Raw genomic sequence first — 17868 nt, forward strand, 5'->3', positions numbered from 1 at the left:
CAAAACTCTTCCTCCCAATCAGGGACACAAAAACCTACAAGTTCCTCTCTCTAGCTACAATACACAGCACTTAAGTAAAGCAATTCCACTCACGTCCATGACTGACAATAGCAAGATACCAGGGCACAACATCCCCATTAAAAAAAGATAAATGAGGGAGCTCATTTATCAATTACATCAAAATCTTTCTAGAGGTGCATCCATGGAAAACTGAAAGGGAATGTTGTGCTGCATTAGCTAAAAGCAGAACTCAAGACAATGTAAGGCTTGTATAAGAAATGCTAATCTTGTTTATTATTCTTAAAAGCATTTAACTAAATATTAATGACGTTTCTCATAATCTTCCCCACTTCCCCAAAGAGGCATAAAAATGTGCCATTTCCATAATGTACTGCTATATTCAAAGCAAATAATTATTAATTTGCTTAAAAAGAAATTCTGCCAAAAATAAGACACTCATCTAGGCAGTAAGATTGACTTAAATTATGCTAATCTAAATATATATTTGCACAAGCCTAAGCAACATTTATTTGAATGCTGTGAAATATTGTACATCTTAAGTAAATATATTTATGTGGCTTTCTCAAAACAAATATCTAATACTGTTGGAGAAAAGGTAAACTTGAAAATGCAGACATTTACATGTAAATAATATTAAGATTATGAAAACAGCAAATGAGATTTAATATAAATTCCCCATGCTCCATTTTGTTTGCTCATTTCACCAAAGCATGCACTGAAAGGCAGAATCTGTCATCATCTCCATATCAAGCCTTCTGGATACTGTTAATTGATACAATACAATCAAACCTGCAGCAATCAATACTATTTTGGAATCAAAAAAGCTTTTTAGTGTATTTATAGTAACACAAAAACTCTGGAGGCTGGCAAAACCTTTCACTGCACAAATAGCACACCGTGGTCAGGAAAATTACAGAAACCACCACTTCCCAAGCTGATCTGGTATTGAAGAGAAGCTGGATAAAACACAAGCAAAAAGAAAAATATATTTTATATTTACCATTAACGTGGGGAGGAGGTAAATGGTGAATACTGAAGGTAATCAGTTTTAAGTCAGAAGAAATGGAATCTGTGCTGCTGAGTATCATTACTACTAGTTCCTTATTTTTTCATTGCATTTTATTTTCACAGCTCCACATTTTAATCAAAGAGAGAGGCAAGAACAAAAATACACATTTTTTGTACTAAGATAATAATTTTTGCACTAAAAAATACAGATTTGGCTTATTTAAGATATATGCTTTCCAGTATGTCGTTTTCACAGGAAACAGATAAGCAGAAATATTGTATTTGTGCGGTGCCCCACGACAGGAAGGAATTATGCATCTGACTCCATGTTCTTAGAAAGTTAATTATTTTAAGATACTATAGAAAGCTACCAAGACAATAATGACTCTTTCTAGAGCCCCGACACAGCTTGGCCCTGATCGGCCAATGAGTGAAAACACAGAATCACGCCAGAATCCAATGAAACAATCACCTGTGGGTAAACAATCTCCAAACACATTCCAAAGCAGCAAAACACAGGAGAAGCAAATTAGATATTATTGTTTTGCTTTTTCTCTGAGTCTTCTCAGCTTCCCAGGAGCAAAATCGTGTGCAAAGGGATTATTCCAGAAAATACCACACAGAAATATCTCCTAAAGCAGTGACTTGCAGTTCTCAATATTACTTTTTCAAATTAGATGTTATTTTGTGCAAATGGCTTTAACAGAGCTGACTGTTTGATACACACTAACTGGTGTACCTAATAACTGGTTTTACACACTCTTTACTTTGAGAACATCTATACTAAGTAGAAGAAAAATTTTACAGATTTCCACGCATGCCTCCTTACAGAGACATAAGGAGGGGTTCAATCATAATAATTACCTTGAACTTACTGCCTTCTCTGCTGGAGAAATGTGCAGGTTGCAGCAAGATGGGGGTCAGTGTCTTCTCACAGATGAGAAGCGATAGGAGAAGAGGAAACAGCTTCAAGCGATGCCAGCGAAGGTTTAGGTTAGATATTGGGGAAAACTACTTCACTGAAAGCACTGTTGAGCAGTGGAACAGGCTGCCCAGGGAAGTGGTTCAGTCACCACCATCCCTGGAGGGGTTTAACACTTGGGGCATGTTGGGTTTAGGGCTTAGCAGTGCTGATTAAGGGTTGGACTTCATCTTTGAGGTCTTTTCGACTGAAAGCACTCAATGATCATCTTTACATCCAAGGGAAGCTAATTCATCACTCAGAGCTCTCATGGAGAGCCCAGTCCAAGGGCCAGCATTGGTGGAGGGGGAGGCCTTTGTCCACATTCTCATGCAGAACTCCACCTTCAAAGATGCAGTGGAAAGCCAGCATTTATGGCTCTGCCTACCAATGCAGACATCATATTTTCTTCCAGCTGCAATATTTTCTCCCATGGTGTCACCTTGGTCCCCCGAAGAGCCTGTGTTGCCATGAGTGTTGTTTGTCTGTGGTGTAATAGCTGCATGCTGAGCAGAGGAGCAAGCAATCCTCTCTTCTGTGTATTCTCACTTCTTGTCAAAGGATGTCATGATTCCTATCTAGGTGTTATTAAATGTACAGTAGGTGTTTTCACTGCAGTACACAAGTAGTGTTTGCAGTGACAGAAAAACAAGATTATGGGGAAGATGATGGATAATGAATCAAGTTTTTACCCCTTTATTTGGAATACTATTTCTATGAGCTTGTCTGAAAGGCAATTCCTCTCCTTTCTACCTCAACCTATTCTGTGAAGCATGAAAGCAGACAGTCACCTCTTTTGTGAACATTTTTGTGAACAATTTCTCCTTTTGTGAACATTTCTCCTGAGCAGTCTATTTGAGAGCCAAACGTCTGGCAGATTTCTACCCTCAATAACCTTATTCAATTACAGAACAAATAAGCTAATGGTTTACAGAAGTTATATCTCACAAAGAGATATCAGGAATGCATGCATGCCTTTTCTTTTAGTATAAACATTATATTCTGCTGGATTCTCCTCTTATTTGGACAAGGTAAAACTGTTTGTTGTTAGAGTTGAAAAATCTTTCTGTTTGGTGAAGAAAAAAAAAATCAGAAATTTACAGTCACTTTTCAGGATGAAAAATAAAGATCATCTGAGAAAAGTTAGTCTTACCCAAAAATTTCCATCCTTTTTTTTTTTTTGTTGTTGCTGTTGTTTGGTTTTTGGTTTTGTTTTGGTTTTTTTTTGTTGTTTTGTTTTGTTTTGTTTTTTGTACATCTTCATTCCTGCTCTTGGTTTGCACTGAGGTGTAACGAAGTGGCTGGATACACCAGGCATAAAAGTCACCTCTGGCACTGCACAGTGTACAGAAAAAGCCTCTCCTGCACCTCTGTGACACACTTTTTGCTTCCTACTCTGCAGGCACAGTGGCTTTCTAAGGTGCAATGCAAAAAGGCAAAATAAAACATGCTGCATCTCTGCCTTCTTTTCTTGTCCTCTTTTGGTAAATCAAGATCAGTAAGAAAAATGGTAAATGGAGTTTTTGTAACAGATGGTATGAATATATCTTTATCCAATGAACAGGCACCGCTATTCATTGCATGGATGCCATAAACATGCCATCCATATCTTACATTTTTCTAAAGTCTGCACCGTCTCATTTAATGTTACCTCAGGTTCACAGAAAGTTTTTCAATTCAGAGAGATAAAGAATATTTCATTTATATTCCTTCACATACCATCAAGCCCATTGTGATGGCTGTAGTTTCTTTTCCCCAAAATACTTAATGCAGAGTGGTTGGAGGGTGCAAGCAGTCGTTTTGCACTTGGACTTTGAAGGCTTGGCGTTGACCTGATTACACTGGGTTTCACAGCAGGATGTATCTCTGTTTGAGACAAAAGAGAGAGAGAAATGATATCTACTTGATTTTAAGATAAATAAAACAATCTATTCCACATATGAAATTTACTTTTGTTTTTCAGTGAAAAGAAAATTCCTTCTGCACTTGTGTGTTTACAAGACCTTGCACAACACGAGTCCTCCTACCCACAGCTCCTCCAAGTAAGAAAGATCTATTTCACTTTAGGTTACCCAAGCTCGATTCCACAGTGCAGACATGTAAGGATTTGAGGTTGAAGAGCTAATAAATACAAAACACTCTGAAATGGGTGTGTTTATATTTTTGCACCCTTTTGAGATTTGTATTGAAGCTACACACCCACAGGTTTCAGCAAGCAAATGAAAACATTTTACTGTAGTGAAACTACCTCAACACCTCAAGCTATTCAGTATTTTCTGTCATAATAACGTGCTTTAGGGGATCTTCCCACACACAAGTTACAAGGTGCAGGAGTCAAGAGGAGACACTGTAGGGCTTTGCAGGTAAAACTACCCCAAAACTGCAGTGGGAACACTTCCGTACTTCCCCTTACTGGGGAGCTTCAAACATCCCAGAGCATCTGTTTCATGGAGTGAGATTATTTTGGAGAAAAAGGAATAAAGAGGGTAAGAGGTAGCAAAACACATGTGGTCAGCACATTTCAGGGTGGCACCTGCTGTGTTTGCCAGGAGCTGACGCAGCTGCAGGGAAATTTCTGTATTCTGCCAGATAAAAGTGGCAAAAGGAAGTCTCAGCTGAGTCTGCTGGTCCCTCACCAGGAACTTGCTGAACCAATTAACTAATTCCCATCACACATTTGGGTTCAAAATGCCACCACCCTGTCCAGCCTTGGTGGACCCTGGCTTGTGTGGGAAGTCAGCTGCCAGGGCAGGTCCTGGCCCTGTGTCACAGTGCAGGGCACCAGCTGCCAGCACTGTGCAGGGTATGAGGCACCAGCTGCCCAATTACAGCAGCCTCTGATGAGCCCAGGAGGCAGAAGGGGCTGAGAAGGTGAGGGCAGAGGGGCTGGCAGTCAGATCAGCAGAGTCAGCTGCCCAAGGCAGGTGAGATCAGGACACAAAAATTGAGTACTTTTTCCTGAAAAGTGCTTCTTTCTGCTTATAAAGTGTTGGGTTTTTTTTTTTTTTTCTGTTTATGAAATGGAGCAGAGAAGCTGGGAAGATGCAAAATCTACAGTGAGGCCAAGTATCCAAGGAGGAGCCTCTCCAGCCTCTGCCATCCATGGCCACCATTCAGGAGAAAGAGAAACCACTGCATAAAGTCAAAGCCCACTGCAATAGCATGTTCTTCCTCCTTCAGGAATGCCCAAAGTCTGATACCCAAGTGCTTCCCTGCCCTGCCTGGAGTTCTTGGTCTCATGGCCTTGGCCAGGCTGTACTGGAACAGTGTGCCAGGAGGAGACAACCCCAACTATTTTCACACTGGAAAAGACTTTGCTTAATTGTTCACCACTTCTTTGGTTGGGGCTTGCAATCACACTCTCCAAGCATGAACACACTCCCTTGAGAAGCCTCAAGAGGGCCAGGTAAGAAACAGTAGGGCAGAGAAATACACAGAGAACAGCAAAGAAGGAAGGCACAGGTAACCAGTCACTTCAGGGCAGAGCTGTAGATTTGATGCACCAAATTCCCCACCACTTAATTAGATAAAAGCTTTTTACAGCCATTCACTGCAGAATTCATCTGCTTTTCACACAGAAAAGATTTCATGGCATGTCCTGTTTTTCTTGCTGTGGGGAACAAGCATCTCATACTTTGCTTTTTTACTAAAATGGGAACAGAGGCATGCTTAATGTTATGAACACCACTGATTGCTAAGGTAAAACTCTAAACTGAAATAGATACACTTGCACTGTTTGCTGAAGGTAATTGGAATTTGCATTCTAAAATGTTCATTTAGCAATCTTTTCCAGTTTTCTGAAGGAAATGGTAGATTTCCAGGGACAACAACACTAAAATCTTATTTTATTTGCCAAAGAGCTCCAGCAGCAACCACAGTAATCCCAGCAGTTGCATCGACGCATGAGAACTCCACCTCCTTTCATCTGCAACCTATAGGAGAGGCAATTTCATATTTTCAGGGTGAGCAAACAGTTGAGGAAGGAAGCATTTCCTTCCCTCAACTTCAGTTCAGAAGTCACTAATCCTCCATTAGTTTACCACAAAGGCTGTCTTTTCTCTTTCTGCACTAGAGGAAGGTAGCAAGACCAAGCTCTACATTTAAGTTCTAGAAAGGAACTCAGTAAAACAGCCAGGATCACTTCCCAATGGACTGAGTCCTTCCTGTGCAGACCTTTACATCTTATTTCACTCCTCCTCTACATAGAGACTTGCTGCAAATATTTTCATGCTTTAGATCAGCACTTTATAACCACCTGCCTCATCACACCGAAGCAGTGTAACGAGGCATTTCAGGGGTTTTGCTTACTATCCCTTCATATAATTGTATTATGGAATAATGGTAATCAAAATCTTTTAATTCCTGATGCTCTTATGCTTGTTCTGTTGCATAGCACTTCACTGAAAATCTTTCAGCCAGCTCCACCTTGTTCTAACTCAGAGAACTGACTATAGCATTCAAATTATCTCATGACCAGTAGCAAATAGCCAGTTAGCCACATTCTGAAATAAAAATAAATAGGAGTAAGAGAGACTGTTTCAAAAACATATTAGTAACCTATTTTATAGGACCAGATTTCAGCCTCAAGCAAGTAAATAACAACATTAAAAATTTCTCCCTTTTTCATTATGGCAGTAGGGTAAAAAAATAAAATACCCCAAAGTAAACAAAGAGAAGCTGAAATCTTGTACCAAATCACCTCAAACAACATCCTGGATTCCGGAGGGGCTTAGGCAGCTGCACCTTTCCCTCACCTCATCTCCTCACCATGTATCCCAGCTGGAGTGTTAGCCTGGTTTTCTCATAACTAAGAGATAATACAGGACATTTAATTAGCCAGGGGTTCACCACAGCAGCTTTGTTTTGGGAAGCACAGTGATGACTGATGAGATTGAGGGGATTGGCTCCAGCTCTTGAGAGGACAAGGCCTAATTTTAATCCTTGTCCTACCTCACCTGTGGAACCTGCAGCCAAGATGCAGAACCAGGGTAAAGGGAAGTGATGACCCAGGATGCGCAGGGCACTGAAATCCTCCCTGCCTTAGCAGAAAGGTGGAAAACAGTAGTGCCCTGACACACTGTTAATCATATGCAAATAAATTTCTGTGAGAATGGCACAGCATGAATCTTAAAAAGAAAACAAGTGCCTCCTATATAAGTTGACATGATATATAATAATATTTTTATGAGAAAAATAATGCAAGATTTACTTATTTACTGAAACTGCAAAAGTCCCAAATAAACTAAAAAGATCACAAACAAACAAAACTAAAAAATTTCGCCAAACTACATAGCAAAAAAAAAGCCATTTTCTAGCCATCCCTATAAAGCTAATTCAGATGAATGTAATCAACTGCACTGCATTCACTTCACATTCCCATAACACATATTATTTTCCTCGGCTGTAGTGAGACACAGTTACTTCCCATACAGTCAAATTCTAAGCAGACTCCACAGATATCTGGCATATTTTAGGACTATTCATCTTCTACCAGACCTTCATGTAAGTTCACAAAATGCTGCCTGACACTATTCATCCATTCACTCACATTAAACCTACAGACTCAGACTCCCAGAGGGGTAGAGACAACTCCACAAAGGCTATGTAACATGGCACTAAAAACAGGTGCTGTCTTCTAAGTGTCCCCATGTTACCATTTCCTCTTTAGATGCACAGACAGGTCAGCTGGATGAACCATCCCCTGTCCAGCTTCCCCTCTCACAGCCACAACTCCACCAAGTCAACCCAAGTAGTCCCTTCAATACACATAACACACATAGCCGGGATGTCTGTAGGGAATTATTTGTGTCTTTTTTCTTAAACTCCAGGGCAGGAGAAATCAAAATTCAGTGAGAATGGCATTAATTCCTCATCACCCACATTCTTGAAGTTAGGATTTTGACAAAATTGATGTCCTGGAAGAACAGTTGTAACTACATTGAAACTGATTTCTATTTCAATAAGGCAAGAGACTTACTGTTTACTTTGATCTAGTAGAAACCTTCTGGTGACTGAAATTATGAGCAAAACATCTAGACTAATCTCTACACTCAGCTGTAGAGTTCACTTCTGTAGAACAGGATTAATACACAGCAGAATTACTCGCTGCATCTCTAATCAACTGATTGATTTCTATTCTCATTTGAGGATTAACAGCATCTGGGTTATCACAATTCTTATATGACTGTGCAAATATTTAACAGTCACTGACGGCTCATTGCAAGGAATCATTATTATCAGAATTTTTCCTCTCCCCATTTACTTATAGTTTCATGTCCTCTCGGTTGTGGACTCAGTACACACTTGATTGCACCTTTTAAACTTAGGTCATCAAATTACAAGGTATGCATCTTGGTGTGGCTGAGCTCCCCTGTTCTTAAGTAAAATGTAGTATTACAAATGGATACAAAGGCCACAATAGAGCAGTCCTGAGAATCTCCCCTTTGAGCAGTTCTTCTTTATATTTAGAAAGCCAGACTGTTTTTCACGTTCTAAATTACATCAGGTGTCACTCTGACACTAAGCCAGTATCAGGAGGACTTCTGCCTATATCCTGAAAGTTCAACCATGCAGTTTTGTAACTCAAGTGGACCACCATTATTAATAATAAATTAACTTCAGAATTTTTTCACATTACTAAAAGCATAAATTCTCTCTTTTTGTACATCCCAGGTTATGATGCTTCAGTACACACTGGAAGTTTGTTTGGTTTGTTATTCTCCATAGGCAGATACGCACCTAAATACCCAATGATACATGACAGTGGCTTCCTGGTGCTTTTTATCTTCAGAGGATTCCCAACAAGTTCACAATGTCGATCTGCATCTGAGAATTTTAAAGAATAAAACCCGGTTTAAATATTTTACTATTACAAACAGATTTAGGACATACCAACCAGTGTCTGACTTGCATTTTTAACACATATTTCTTTTAGCCTAACTTTTAGATTCTCCTTTTTATCATCAATACTTCTAATCATGAATATTTAAAGGCAGGACATGTCCTCTTTCATGCAAGTGATGTTATGATTTTTCTTTTTTTCCTTTTTAAAGAAAGATAGTTTCAATACCAGCTAGACTGTAGTTTTTGCTTACCAAGTCTTTCTGGAGATAGACTTTGGCAAGCAAATGGATAGACAGCCAAGCAAATGGAACATAGATGAAAACATGCATACTAAAAATGCAGTTACATTGAATTCTTTTTTGTTTTCTACACACTTCTCTGTCTCTAAATGGGGCAATACAGAGTCAAGGATTTAAAGCTGGGACTACTGATTTTTGTCATACAACTCCTCACTGTAAACTTTTCAACAAAATGCTCAGCTGTAACCAAGTATTACAGAGCTCAAAGATCTCAAAGATTGCAACTCTCTGCTAAGTACATGAAAACTAGCAGTGCAGCAACTGCCTAAAATTTCCTGCTGCTACTGTGAATACACAAGCAGAGATTTCATCCACATGTCCCAAAAACAAAGTGTTGACATAAAGAGGTTCATGCTTAGACAATGAAGTCAGTCAACTTAAGGCAAAAATTCACAAGGTTTCAGTAAATCATTTCAAGACAATTGGAAATAGATAATCTTTTTTTATTTTTCTTTTTAAGTATTCAGAATAATTGGGTTTCCTGTCTTCCAAGAGCACAAAAAGCCCCCATAGAGAGCTTCCAGTATCCCTAGAATACAGGTATTCTGTTCTGGACAAAATTGCATTTGTACAGTGATTATATAGGTCAGGAGGTCTCTCAAATGGAAGAACTTCCCACAAATACCTACCTACAAATTTTACAGAAGGGACACATTATAAACAGATTATAATTGCAACTCCTCCCTGTGTTTCACCAAACTCTTCCTTTGCTTCATTCCAGCACATGAGACACAGTAAACAGCAACAGCAAGAGGATAAGACACCATGTGAAGCATTTACAACCCCTTTATCAATTCTAATCTAGATCTGCACAAAAATCATGAAGATGGTGAAGGCACAGCAATGACTGGAATAAGTATTTCAGATGTTCAAGATGCTTTCAGTGCAGCAGACAAAGCACAACTTACTTTCATAGATTAAGGAACCTACATAAAATTGTGGAAATACCAATGGGTTTCAAAGGTTCCAGAGCCCTAACGCTGACTACATTAAGTACTTTGTTACCTTTTCTTAATCACAAAACATACTGTGCTCAGGAAAAAACCCAAAAGGCCTGGTCCCCAGAATATTTTTAATATTGCAAAACACCTGAAATTATTTAAGTGGTGGAGCAGAATGATATGTCTCCACTGACTCCCTCAGTAAAATAAGCAGAGGCTATATAGTATTTTATAGCTACTTTGAGAAGAGCAAAGCATCACCTAAGAAGTAATTAGCAAGAAAATTTTCCATCTATGTGCCTTCACTATAAAAAAAGATATTGAATCATGTAGTGGTATTTATATGCTGACTGGGAACACATACTGCAAGGAGAGCACAATTTTCATGCTTGAGATAAAGCATGTTCATCAAAGGTGAGTATTCAAAGCACACCTATCTTTTGAAACAGTAAAGCAAGCTTAACAGGAGCAAACTTTGATCCACAATAAGGTGCTTCCATAAAAAGTAATAAAGTTTATGATCTTTATGCAGAACACAGAGAAGAACATAGAAGTTGTATTGTGCATCATTCTCAAGTGTAAAACCAGCGAATAAAGTTTGGGTAAGAAGATATCAAAACTCCCAAAATTTAAAGCAAGACCTAAAATCAAATGTGATCTTTTATATGGGCAATAAAAATCTAAGTAAGACCAGTGAAATAGTGGAAGCTTTGAGAAAAAAAATTATGACAAGAAGTAATCTGATATTTTTAGTATATTTTTCAAACACAGCAAAAGCAGAAAGTGTTCTGGTGTCTGTAGCAATAGATTATGAAGGTGTGAGGAAAATACACAAGAAAATAAAGGCACAGCAAAAAAGCCAAATGCATTTTTTGTATCACTGTTCATTGCAGAAGCACTTAAAGAAGCTCACTTCCAAAATACTTTTACAAGTATGAGAACTGTGTCACACTGAAGTGTCCATAGGAAATATTTCAAAACAAACTGGTTAATCTGTAGAACCGAGTTACCAGGACCAGGTGGAATTCATCCAAACTGCTGAGCAGACACGCTGCTGGTGTTTAATGAATGCTTAAATGTTCTTGGTTGAAGAGAACAAAACCAGGGCAAGTGTGATAACATTCTCCAGTAAGTAGGTCTGCAGAGTGGCAGAAGGTTGCATTATTAATAGAGGCACATGGTTAAATATGGAAACATCAAGGGAGCCAACAAAGACCTTGGAAGGAAGGCAAGTTGAGCGTGTTCCCATGACTGGTGTCACGGTGCATCCTTGCAGCAGGAAGGACGGACAATGGCGCGCTGGGCCTCACGCACCCAGCAGGGCTGGGAGGAGCTTACCCCTCCCCTCAGTCCATGGCAAACACAGCCAGAGCCCATGACCAGCTCTGGGTCCCCACCAGGGAAGAGATACAGGCACAAGGAGCAGGGCCAGCTGATGGATTGGGTGTTTGAGTGCAGCACATCCAGGGCCTGGGGAACTGCTCTGGGCAGCCCTGAGAAGGAAGGACAAGAGGACACCTGGCTGGCACCACAGCCTCCCAGCACAGAGACACTGAGCCAGACCCTGCCCAGAGGAACACAGGGACAGCACAGCACACTGCTCCTGTCTGTGGCAGCAGCCAGTCTGGGGGACAGGAGATTGTTGGGTACAGGGATGAGATTATTTACTCTGAGGCACATCAAACACCAGAGTAGGTGCCCAGAGAAGTCATGCAGTCTCCACCTGTAGATACAAAAAGCTCATCTGGCCTAAAGGCCCATGAGCACGTGAACCTTCTGCAAGAGGTGGGATCACAGACCTCCAGGGTCCTTTCCTACTTACATGTCCTATAAACCAGTAAGTGCCAGTCTCTTAGGCCTGCCAGGATCCTCTGAGGGGACCATGACCTGCCCACATGCAGCTGATCTGGCATCCAATTTGGCACTTCAGAGAGCTTTTACCTAACTGAGTCACCAAAGACCTCTGCTGTCCAGCTGTTACAGAGTAAAAGAGGCTTTTTTCAGAAATTAAAACCTTATTAAAATTGATTGTCTATGTAATTCCCAAATGATCTGCGCTGTTCAACACATAAAAGGACAGCAAAAGAGGTGATTAGAGTTAAAATTTCCTGAGAAGAAATTTCTAAGCATAATCAAAGCTAAAACTGATAGCAAAGGACAGGAGCAGCAGCAAGCAATGCATGTAAATGAATTCTGAAAGGGTAAAATCACTGTAATATAATGATAGCTCCCACACCATCACAAAGCAGAAGAGTATTCATGGAGTCAGAATCAACAGCTTTCTAAAAATATCTAGACAATACTATAAAGAAATTAAAATCAGAATGTTAGAAAACATGATAGGAAAAGAGAAAACACGACTTTCTAAAATTATGGGAAATCTATATCTTGAAGTGCACATAATATGGGGCACCATAACCCTAAAGAGAATACAGCACAACCAGAAAAATTCTAGGAAATAACATTAAAAACCACAGTGTGAAACACATTTTTTATGAGGCTTTAAAGCTGCCAAGCATGATGACTGATGTGGGCATTACAGAGGTGAACCAAAACAGTAATGCCAAGAAGATGATAACAAATGAGGCTGTGCTTCTAGATATGAAAGTATTTTCTAATTATTTCCTCTTAAAAAAAACTAGATTTGTAGGTCTCTTAAACTTAGAGAGACTCTCATTAGCAAGTTATTTCTCTTTGACATTCCATCATATCTCTGAAAATGCAGATCATCTAATGAATGTACTGTATTCCCTGAATTGTATTCTTAGAAACTTTGGGAAAAATAATATGCTCAATATAATATGCTCAATATGTCAATTATTTTGCTGGCTATTAAAATCTGGCAAAAATTGTATTCAAAGATAACAACAGAGGAAATATTTTCATCCTAGATAAAAGCTAAAGAAAGAAGATATTTTCATCCTAGATGAAAGCTAAAAGCTCTTCCATAGCTATCAAAACCAAGGATGCAAAATATAGTTTGTGAACAAAATACTCATAAATGTTACTCAATTAATGTTACTCAATTCAGATGAATGGGTAGCTTTATATCAGTAAAATACCAACTTTATGCTTACAAAGACAAATCAGTAATATTTTGCATATTCTACTCTTTTCACTTGTCTTTGTTGCACCAAACTAGATCACTAGCAAGTACTATGCACCATATTTGTTAATAAATCTGAGGGTTTAAATGTATAACAAATTTTCATCATGATCAGTACACCCATTTCCAGATAACTATACATATATTACACAGATAATATATTACCATGCACTGAAAACATTTTGACAATCATGTCTACACAGACAACATGTAGTTATCCAGATCTAAATTACTATAATTAATATACATAGTTTTAGTGATAAAGCTATATCCAAGCAATGAAAATAAAAAAAGTCCCTCAAAAGTCTCCCTGTGCTGAAGCAATATTGTTTACAGACACATGGCTCCCTGCCAGGCATTTATCAACCTGCCTGTGAGCTGCAAACAGATCCACTCGTCAGTGACTGCTGAGAAGAATGCTCACTTTGCTTTTTCTCTAATTAAGAGACCTTTCTCAGACAGGATGGTCTTGCTTAACTTTCTAAAAAAAACCACATGCAATATATTCAAACTAAAAAAGGAGGTAGTGCATGAGATTTAGACCACAACAATTTCATCTTACCAAAGCAGCTCACCAATTCTAATTAGTCCTGGAAAAACCATCAGACAAGTTTATTGTCACCAACCACAGTGAGTCTGTTAAGTTCAGACGGAACAAAGTTTGAGCTTTCCATGATGGGCTGTGCTCCTAGCAGGAGGTGCTGTGCCTCCTCAACCTCCTGGTGGCCATCCCGAGATTGAACTGGGATGTAAATGCATCCTCTCCACTACCTCCTGCTGGCATCTGAGCAGGGGTTGTGCTGCAGGCTTCATTAATGAGGAAAATCTAATTCTCTGCACTATCTGAAGGAATAAAGAACACAGAACAGGACTTGCCTTCTGCCAGTGGATATAATGGGCTGAGGGAGAGGAGGTGGGTGGATTTCAGTAAGAGAAAATGTGCTGTTGAAACCTGGTTTTCAGCTAAAAGATGCTTGGGCCTTATCATTCCCAGAAGCTTCCAACCTCCTCCAAGACATGAGAAGTACCTGCAGATGCATTCAGGTACACAGGTGGAATGCAAAAACCAATTTATTTTATGACTGAGCTGTGACACACTTGTTCAGACAGCCTTTCTCAGATCTGGGAAATCAGTTTCATTTACAACCTGGCACTTCAACAAATTGCACAAGACTAAGCGGGCATAAAACCTGGTATGCAGCTGGGATAAGTGCCCCACCAATCCTCTGCCTTCAGATTTTATGGTTTCTGAGTGTTGTTATGGTGCCTAATGCAATATAGTTGGGAAATGCAGTTACATTTTCAAGAACTGGTTTGGCACACACAGAGTCAGGTGAGTCTGACAAAGCATCTAAGCAGCCATTAGATTCAAGTTTCAGCAAACCAACATGGAAAACAAATTCCAAATCAGTTCTTGGGCCTTGTAACCATCTCATGCCATCACTCACTCACATCATGGGTGACCTGGTACTCCGGCTCGGTAATTAGTTAAGCATGACTGTAATATTTCTAACACCAACACAGATATTCATTCAATACTGTATTCAGTGGATCCAGCATAGGAAATCATTACTGCTAATTAAGGATCTTGTTTAAAAATTCAAAAATCCAAAAATACAAGATAACCTTAGAAAAAGATTCAGAACACTTACAGAAAAAGACAGACTATTTACTTATAACATTAAAATCTACAGAGTGCTCTGAAAACAGGTAACCAGTACAGGAATAAAACTACAAAATATTCTTTTTCACCTTTACTAGAGCAAGAATATGACAATGACAATGCAGGCAAGATAACTGTAATGATTCCACAGAAAGAGATTGCCAGAAACAGAACAAGGATTGTGGATATGTGTATGCACATGAAGAAATGTGACTTAAATTAGTTGAGGTATAATTTGGTTTCCACTGTTAGAACATTATTTTAATGCTGTGTTCAAAAACCATCAACAATTGTGACTTTTTTTTCTTCAACCTATGTTAGGTCTAATCAGGAAGCATCAGAATTCAAATAGACAAAATCACAAGGTCCAAAGTTTGCTTAAGCAAAAAGGAAACATGAAAAAATCATGTTTTACAGGGAAAAAAAAAATCTTTCTACTCTTACTGCTAATCTCATGCAGAACTCTTTCACTCAAAACAAAGAGAAAACACTCCCAGCACTGTCAGTTGAAGCAAGAATGACTATTTCCTGCTGAAAAGCTCAGCTTTTCATTCCTCTCTTTAAAGGCTGAACACATGCATAACAACAGTTGGATGAAATTATTTCTTCTGGTGTTTTATCTCCTTAAACAAAACTTTCATCTTTTGACTATTTTTTACTGCAGTGAGGGAGAAAAACCACAGATATTGATAAAAAGATATAAGGTTCAAGTGAACTTTTGAATTTTCCTCCATGATTCAGTAGAAACATAAATTTAAAGGTACAACACCTTTCTCTCAGAAAGTAACCTATATTTTGGATTGAGGATTAAAAATATAATCTTAATCCATCTTTAGACATACTTCTTCCATGAAAAGCAACTCATTTTTTTCTCACAGGTGACACAGGGTTTCCTGAAAATCTCAAAGTTCTTCCTGACTTGCATAGATTTAAAAGTAGAAAGAAAATGGCCAAAATAACTAAAAAATTAGACAAGGACAATGAACAGAAATATCAAGCAAATTTTGGAGTACTGCAGAAGAAGGCAAAAAGTTTGCATATGCATAACGGCTGGTCTTGAAGTACATAAAGGGAAAATAATTACTAAAAATCAGATTTTAATCCTCTGTGGAGTAAATTTCTTATAAACAGTGCAGACATCATCTGCATCCCAGATAAGTATGCTGGGAAAACATTCAGTGTTAATCTAATGAACATGCTTATAAACCCTACATCTAATGATCTTAAAAGTTCTCTTCAATTCTAATACAATTGACAGTACAATGAACCAGCATGCCTCATCCTGGAATACCAAGCATCTGCTCCAAGAACTGTATCTATGGAAGACTGGGAATCATAGCCAGGCAGTGTGAGCAGTAAAACAGATACAAAAACTGTTGAAATATTCAGTGACTTTGCAGCAGAATTTACACACATATGCAGGTGAAGAGACTTACTGTTGCTATCTACAAAAAACTTTTATCATACTACTAGAAATTCATCAGGTCTTTATATTTTGGCTATAAAAAGAACAAGCATAATACAGAATTTTATTTAGAATTAAAATTTAAAACTGGAACAGAAAAAAACAAAATGATGCAACTATGATGAATAAACATGGCTGTCACCACTACCAGATTGTCACAGTGACAAAGGACTGTATTGCACACCACATTTAAATTATTATGAAACCCCAGCTCCTGATTCTTTGACCAATCCCATTGAAAAAAAGTACAACATGTACAGATCTATAGGTTCTGCTAAGCAAATTATTAAAAGACCAACAACAGAAAAGCACACTTCTTTCATGCTGCCTAGTGGGAAGAATGTATGTTGTGGCATTGGTTTTCCCTTCCTGCCCCCATTTTTGTTACTGTCAATTTTTGAAAGTGAATGAGGTGATAGTTTTTTAATTAATTTGAAATGTTCCCACAGTTTAAGACCTGTTCAAGGCAACCAATGTGTCGGTATATGCTGGACAAATGAAAAAAATAAAAATGAAAAGCAAAAGCGTATAGACAAGAAATGTTTATTGAAAAAGAAAATAAAATTAAAAGACAAAAATGGGTGGGAAGCACAGCACACAGAACTAAGAATTAAAAAAACATCTTACATTCTGCCTTAATGGCAGCACAGTTAATAGGGACAAAGGGACGTCGCGCTGCCTGCCGCAGCCGGAGGGTATTTTTGCAGACCTGCCGGGCCAGTTTTGTCCAACAGGTGGTGTGCAGAAAGAACGCCTGTCGCGTTTTCACCGCCGACTTGGGGCTGCCCGTGTTGCGCACCGGGGTGCCCTGCGTGGCCTGCCGCGACTGGTGCGTTCGGACGGGCGGCTCCTGCGGGACAGAACACGGACAGCGTCACACACGGCTCGGCCACCGCACCCCAACAGCCCCACAAGTCAGGATGGCCTCGGAAAGGGATTCGGGACATCCACAGGAAAAGAGAGACTATTCAGCACATCCACAGATAACCTTAGAAAAGGATTCAGAACATTCAGAGAAAAACATTCAAATCTCTTCAGTTATAACATTCAAATCTACAGAGTACACTGAGAACAGGTCTCCAGATGATAGTACAGGAACAAAACTAGAAAATATTCTTTTTCACCTTTACTAGAGCAAGAATATGACAATGCAGGCAAGATAACTGTAGTGATTCCACAGAAAGAGAGATTGCCAGAAATGGAATATGGATTGTGGATATGTGTGTGTACATGAAGAAATGTGACAAATTAGTTGAGGTATAATTAGGTTTCCACTGTTAGAACATTATTTTAATGCTGTGTTCAAAAGCCATCAACAATTGTGACTTTTTTTCTTCAACCTATGTTAGGTCTAATCAGGAAGCACCAGAATTCAAAGAGATAAAATCACAAGGTCCAAAGTTTGCTTAAGCAAAAAGAACCTAGTGTCTGTGAAAGACAGACACTTCCTTTTTCCCCCTGTAGTGTCTGAGAAAGACACTACAGGGGGAAATAAGAAAAGTCTTTCGACTCTTGCCATTAATCTGATGTAGAACTCACAGGAATACATGAATAACCTGTC

At 38.9% G+C, this 17868-nt stretch overlaps 1 protein-coding gene across 4 annotated transcripts in view; it reads right to left on the minus strand.

Annotated features, from left to right (window-relative positions):
* MTA3 (metastasis associated 1 family member 3) overlaps nucleotides 1–17868 on the minus strand; it is a 141654-nt gene that overhangs the window by 39935 nt on the left and 83851 nt on the right. For all 4 annotated transcript variants that reach the window (XM_064708993.1, XM_064708996.1, XM_064708995.1 and 1 more), the window contains exons 14-16: nucleotides 16935–17157; nucleotides 8729–8815; nucleotides 3710–3856 (exon numbers count right to left, since the gene is read on the minus strand). In XM_064708993.1, coding sequence (XP_064565063.1) covers nucleotides 3710–3856; nucleotides 8729–8815; nucleotides 16935–17157 — 457 coding nt within the window. The remainder of the gene's footprint in view (nucleotides 1–3709; nucleotides 3857–8728; nucleotides 8816–16934; nucleotides 17158–17868) is intronic.

Source organism: Zonotrichia leucophrys, chromosome 3 (genome assembly GCF_028769735.1).
Source record: "Zonotrichia leucophrys gambelii isolate GWCS_2022_RI chromosome 3, RI_Zleu_2.0, whole genome shotgun sequence".
Lineage (NCBI taxonomy): Eukaryota > Metazoa > Chordata > Aves > Passeriformes > Passerellidae > Zonotrichia > Zonotrichia leucophrys.